The sequence below is a fragment of the Penaeus vannamei genome, chromosome 17 (genome assembly GCF_042767895.1).
Source record: "Penaeus vannamei isolate JL-2024 chromosome 17, ASM4276789v1, whole genome shotgun sequence".
Taxonomy (NCBI): Eukaryota; Metazoa; Arthropoda; class Malacostraca; order Decapoda; family Penaeidae; genus Penaeus; species Penaeus vannamei.
The window spans coordinates 13,328,035-13,333,034 of record NC_091565.1 but is presented as its reverse complement, the minus strand read 5'-3'; the positions used below and the strand labels follow the sequence as shown (position 1 = coordinate 13,333,034).

The 5,000-nt window shown below is 46.2% G+C and overlaps 1 protein-coding gene across 15 annotated transcripts in view; it reads left to right on the top strand.

Annotated features, from left to right (window-relative positions):
* Positions 1–5,000, top strand: part of LOC113817707 (uncharacterized) — a 714,080-nt gene that overhangs the window by 334,253 nt on the left and 374,827 nt on the right. For all 15 annotated transcript variants that reach the window (XM_070131976.1, XM_070131973.1, XM_070131975.1 and 12 more), the window contains one exon: positions 3,916–4,121. In XM_070131976.1, the coding sequence (XP_069988077.1) occupies positions 3,916–4,121 (206 nt within the window). The remainder of the gene's footprint in view (positions 1–3,915; positions 4,122–5,000) is intronic.

Genomic DNA, 5,000 nt, shown 5'->3' with positions numbered 1-5,000 from the left:
CTCTCTCTCTCTCTCTCTCTCTCTCTCTCTCTCTCTCTCTCTCTCTCTCTCTCTCTCTCTCTCTCTCTCTCTCTCTCTCCTCTCTCCTCTCTCTCCTTTCTCTCTCTCCTTTCTCCCTCTCCCCTCCCCCTCCCTCCCCTACTCCTCCCTGCCTCCCTCACTCACTCTCACTCTCTTTCTCTCCCTCCCTCACTCTCTCTTTCTCTTTCTTTCTCTTTATATCGTCTCTCTCTCTCTCTCTCTCTCTCTCTCTCTCTCTCTCTCTCTCTCTCTCTCTCTCTCTCTCTCTCTCTCTCTCTTCTCTCTCTTCTCTCTGTTCTCTGTCTCTCTCTCTCTCTCTCTCTCTCTCTCTCTCTCTCTCTCTCTCTCTCTCTCTCTCTCTCTCTCTCTCTCTCTCTCTCTCTCTCTCTCTCTCTTTCTTTCTCCCGTTCTTGTATTTATATGAAGGTCGAATATTATCATTAGGAAATAAGAAGAAATCGATGATAAACAAGCAAAGAAAAGTGTAAATTAGAAAAGAAATAGTATAAATTAGGCAACAAGAAAGCTATGAATAAACAACCAATGAAATAAACTAAAAAAAAGAAATAACAGCTACACGTCATGTAATTCAGATAAACTGGAAAACAAGATGGTCGGCCGAAATTATAATGAGACTCCTTGCCTCGTTCTCGGCCGCGGTCGGAATGACGGCGCGAGAGGTGTCTGTGTGAATAATGGGTAGAAAATGAACGATAATTAATAGTATAGGAATAGTAGGTAGAAAATGAACGATGATTAATAGTGTATACAAGTAAGAGTGTAGAGTGAATGTAAAAGTAATTGATTCTATTTGGGATGTTATTTGCCCATTTTTTGTCTGTTCGTATGTATATTTTCTCAAGTAGGGAATTACTTTAGCTTTCACATTGAGTGGGACCCTTGTAAATACAGTGCCCTGCGGGAACACTAGGACGTTGATAACTACTACGAAATTACCTCATTTGTGTTTGTTGATCTATATAAAGTAACAATAAAGATACGTAGTGCAGGCAGTCTTTTAATGTTTGATGAGATGATATTACATCAGAAATATGACCTACTTATCTTTGATATATGTAGCCACCAGGTATTGGATCAGTGGTACCAGGGGATATTTCTTAGGAAATATTCATAGGAATTCATAGGAGGCGCGATTGTGTGTCTGAATGTATGCACTTGATTTGCATATCTACGGGGGGATATCATTATTATAATTCTCTCTCTCTCTCTCTCTCTCTCTCTCTCTCTCTCTCTCTCTCTCTCTCTCTCTCTCTCTCTCTCTCTCTCTCTCTCTCCTCTCTCTCCCTCCTCTCTCCTCCTCCCTCCCTCCTCTCCCCCTCCCTCTCCCTCCTCCCTCTCTCTCCTCCCTCCCTCTCCCTCCCCTCCCTCTCCCTCCCCCCTCCTCTCTCCCTCTCCCTCTCCCTCTCTCTCTCTCTCTCTCTCTCTCTCTCTCTCTCTCTCTCTCTCTCTCTCTCTCTCTCTCTCTCTCTCTCTCTGTCTGCCTCTCTCTCTCTCTCTCTCTCTCTCTCTCTCTCTCTCTCTCTCTCTCTCTCTCTCTCTCTCTCTCTCTCTCTCTCTCTCTCTCTCTCTCTCTCTCTCTCTCTCTCTCTCTCTCTCTCTCTCTCTCTCTCTCTCTCTCTCTCTCTCTCTCTCTCTCTCTCTCTCTCTCTCTCTCTCTCTCTCTCCCTCTCCCTCCCTCCTCCCTCCCTCCCTCCTCTCTCTTCCCTCCTCTCTCCTCCCTCCCTCCCTCCCTCCCTCCCTCCCTCCCTCTCTCCCTCCCTCTCTCCCTCTCTCTCTCTCTCTCTCTCTCTCTCTCTCTCTCTCTCTCTCTCTCTCTCTTATCTCTTATCTCTTTGCATCCTTCCACCTTTCTTTTCTTCCTCTTCTGTATGCATCATGTAACCAAACTTCAGCCGAACTTTCTGGAGATTTATGTACAGGTAAACGGCCTATCTCCAACCTTTGACCTGATTCATGCTTGGAAATTCTCTCTCTCTCTCTCTCTCTCTCTCTCTCTCTCTCTCTCTCTCTCTCTCTCTCTCTCTCTCTGTCTCTCTCTCTCTCTCTCTCTCTCTCTCTCTCTCTCATTAGTCTTCTTGCCCGTTACTGCTAGTGTGACCGCCCCTTCTGAACGCGGCCTGCGTTGCCCAGCACTATTAATTATCAGTATCATTACACGGAGGGAGAGGAAAATCAGCCGGGGGCGGGGGGGGGGGACCATTCACTCTTATTCTGACAAGAATAGGAACGTGGATGTTGTTCGTCGAAAATGCCGGGTGTGTTTTTTGTTTGTTTGTGTTTTGTTTGTATCCTTTATGTGTGTGTGTGTGCGTGCGCGCGTACGTGGCGTGGGCGTGGGCTTGTGTGTGCGCGTGTGTGTGTGTGTAGGCGCGAATGCGTGTATGTGTGCGCACGTGCATTCGTGTGCATGTTTAGGGGTACCACAACTCTTGAATCAGTGTTACGTGGGAAAAGCATACAATATGGTTAAGGGGAGTGTCTAGTGTCTATAATGTACGTACTGTATATATATTAATGTCTCGAGTAAGTGGTAGTTAGATATATCAAATGATCTTCGGAGTTCCCAGAATGGCAATAAAAGTCGCAGGAGGTGATAGATAGGCCTATTGGCTCTATGGGGAAATTTACACGAAATTTCAGTATTTTCTAGTGATTCTCTCGTCTTGGATTTCAGTATTCTCAAATATTATCTACGAGATAGATAAAGAGGAGTTTTGTTCGCTTACTTTACGAAAATGAGTGTTACACCTACGCAGAAGTGAGAGTTGCACAGAATCCTAGACACAAATAGTAGATGCGTCTCCGTCGTCATAGATCTATTTATTCGTATCTGTTTGAAAATATCATCTTTAGTTTTACTTTCTTTGGTCTGGGTGATAAGTTTATTCCCCCAAGGGAGGTAGGGATGAGACCAACCCAAGACGGTAAGGCCTTTATGAGAGTCAATTTCTCTCTCTCTCTCTCTCTTTCTCTCCCTCTCTCTCTTTCTCTCCCTCTCTCTCTTTCTTTCTTTCTTTCTCTATCCCCCCTCTCTCTTTCTGTCTCTCTCCTCCTCTCTCTTTTTCTCTCTCCCTTGCTATCTTTCTTTCTTATGCAGTGTATGTCTACGCGTGCGCGGAATGATGTAATATTGGAGCAATCAATATGCTTCCAATTTCCGCCCCATTAAGGCTGTGTTTTTATTGTAAAAAAATCCCCATATCCCGGCCTCGCTCCCTAAACACCATCAGACCGCAGGCCGGGAACTCTTCGCTGGACCTTTCCTATTCGAGACGTACGCCACAGTATAACACAAAACAACACAATGCAGCACAGCAGTGCAACACAACACGACCACAAATTCGTACATAAACGCATATATGCACACGCATATGCACAAGCATACATACATGTATGCACACATGCATACTCACATGCACACACTGAAAAGTCCCTTTTAGTGGCGCGCACTCACTATGGACTATAATTGGCACCATTTGTCAGTGTGTTAGCGTCCGGCTGGTTCGTGTAAAACTTTTATGAAGAGCTGGTGACCAGGCCGCAGGGCTTGTAGTCCGAGCACGAGAGCGTTACGTATTCGGTTATGGGTGATCTGCGCTGCCATTCCGTCATTCGGGAGGACGTGGAGGTTCTTTATGGTTCCGCGACTCTAATGCTACATGAAACAGCTGACTCTTGTGTTGTCTTCGGTTACCTGGAACAAATGATACCAACGTTGTGTTTTCCGTCTTTTGGGCTGTTGGGTATCTGTGAGTTTCCGGGATTCTTGGGTACACAGGTGGTTCTTAAAGTATGGGGTACGAAAATGTTGATTTTTTGGTACTGCAATGCACCGCAATATTTTAATATTTCATTTTTATCTCTTTTGAACAGGAATAACAGGCGTGAACCTCAGCAACAACAGCAACAGCAGCAGCCACAGCAACAGCAACCGCCCCCACAACCACAGACACCTCAACAGCAACAGCAGCCCCCCAGTTGTCAGCAGTCCCAGCAGCAGTCGCCTCAGTCGCAGCAGCACTCACAGCTGGACGTGGCCGAGGCCAGCCGGACCCCCGAGCACGTGCGTCATGAAGATGGTGAGTGTTGCCTTGCCGTGCCAGCGGTTTACTTGGGTATACTAGGGTATGCGCGATTGCAGATGGATGTTCTGCAAAGCGTTTTACCGTAGAATGCTAAGTTCAATTCTCACATGTTTTTGTCTCATTATATATCCGTTATGCACCAAACGCATAGGTATGTGACGATCGTCTTTGTGGCTCTCATATTTCCTGCTCCTGTTTCGCCATCGCTACCAACCATCGATTCGCATAATACCTAGGGTAAGGGAAGAAGGGAAGTAAAGTGGAGGAGAAAGAGAAGGAAGAAGGGGAAGAAGAGACTAAATCGTCAGTCAGACAGACAGACTAAAGAAAGAGGGGAAATGTGCCCCAGTAAACCAATTTGTCTCACCTGCGTCGCGTGCGGACGGACTAGAGAGTCTGAGACACCAGCATTGCAGATCACATTTTTATCCCGATTTTTATTATGAATATCTTCTTTCTCTCTTCTCGCGGGATACACTCGCTCCAGATGACTTCGTGTTTCTTTCCTTTTCTTCTTTTATCTCTTTTTTTTAATCTCTGTCGGAATTTTGGACGTGTTGTTGTTGCTTTTACTTTGTCGCTTCGCCTGGCTGAAGGAGGAGGGAGAGGGGGAGGGGGAGAAGAGCGAGAGGGAGGAGGGGAAAGGGAGTACGGAAAGGGAAGGGGAGGGGGCGGGGAGACTAGGGGGTAGAGGGGACACAACGGAACCGGGGATCGGGAATGGTGAAAGGAGGATTGTGAATACGTACGCTGAGTAGAATCGAAAGAAAAATCGTATTGAACACTAGTGGTAAAAGAATGGAGAGGAGCACTGATTTAAGATAGTTGATAGGAAGGAAAGGGAAAGGGGAACAGGAGAGAGAGAGAGAGAGA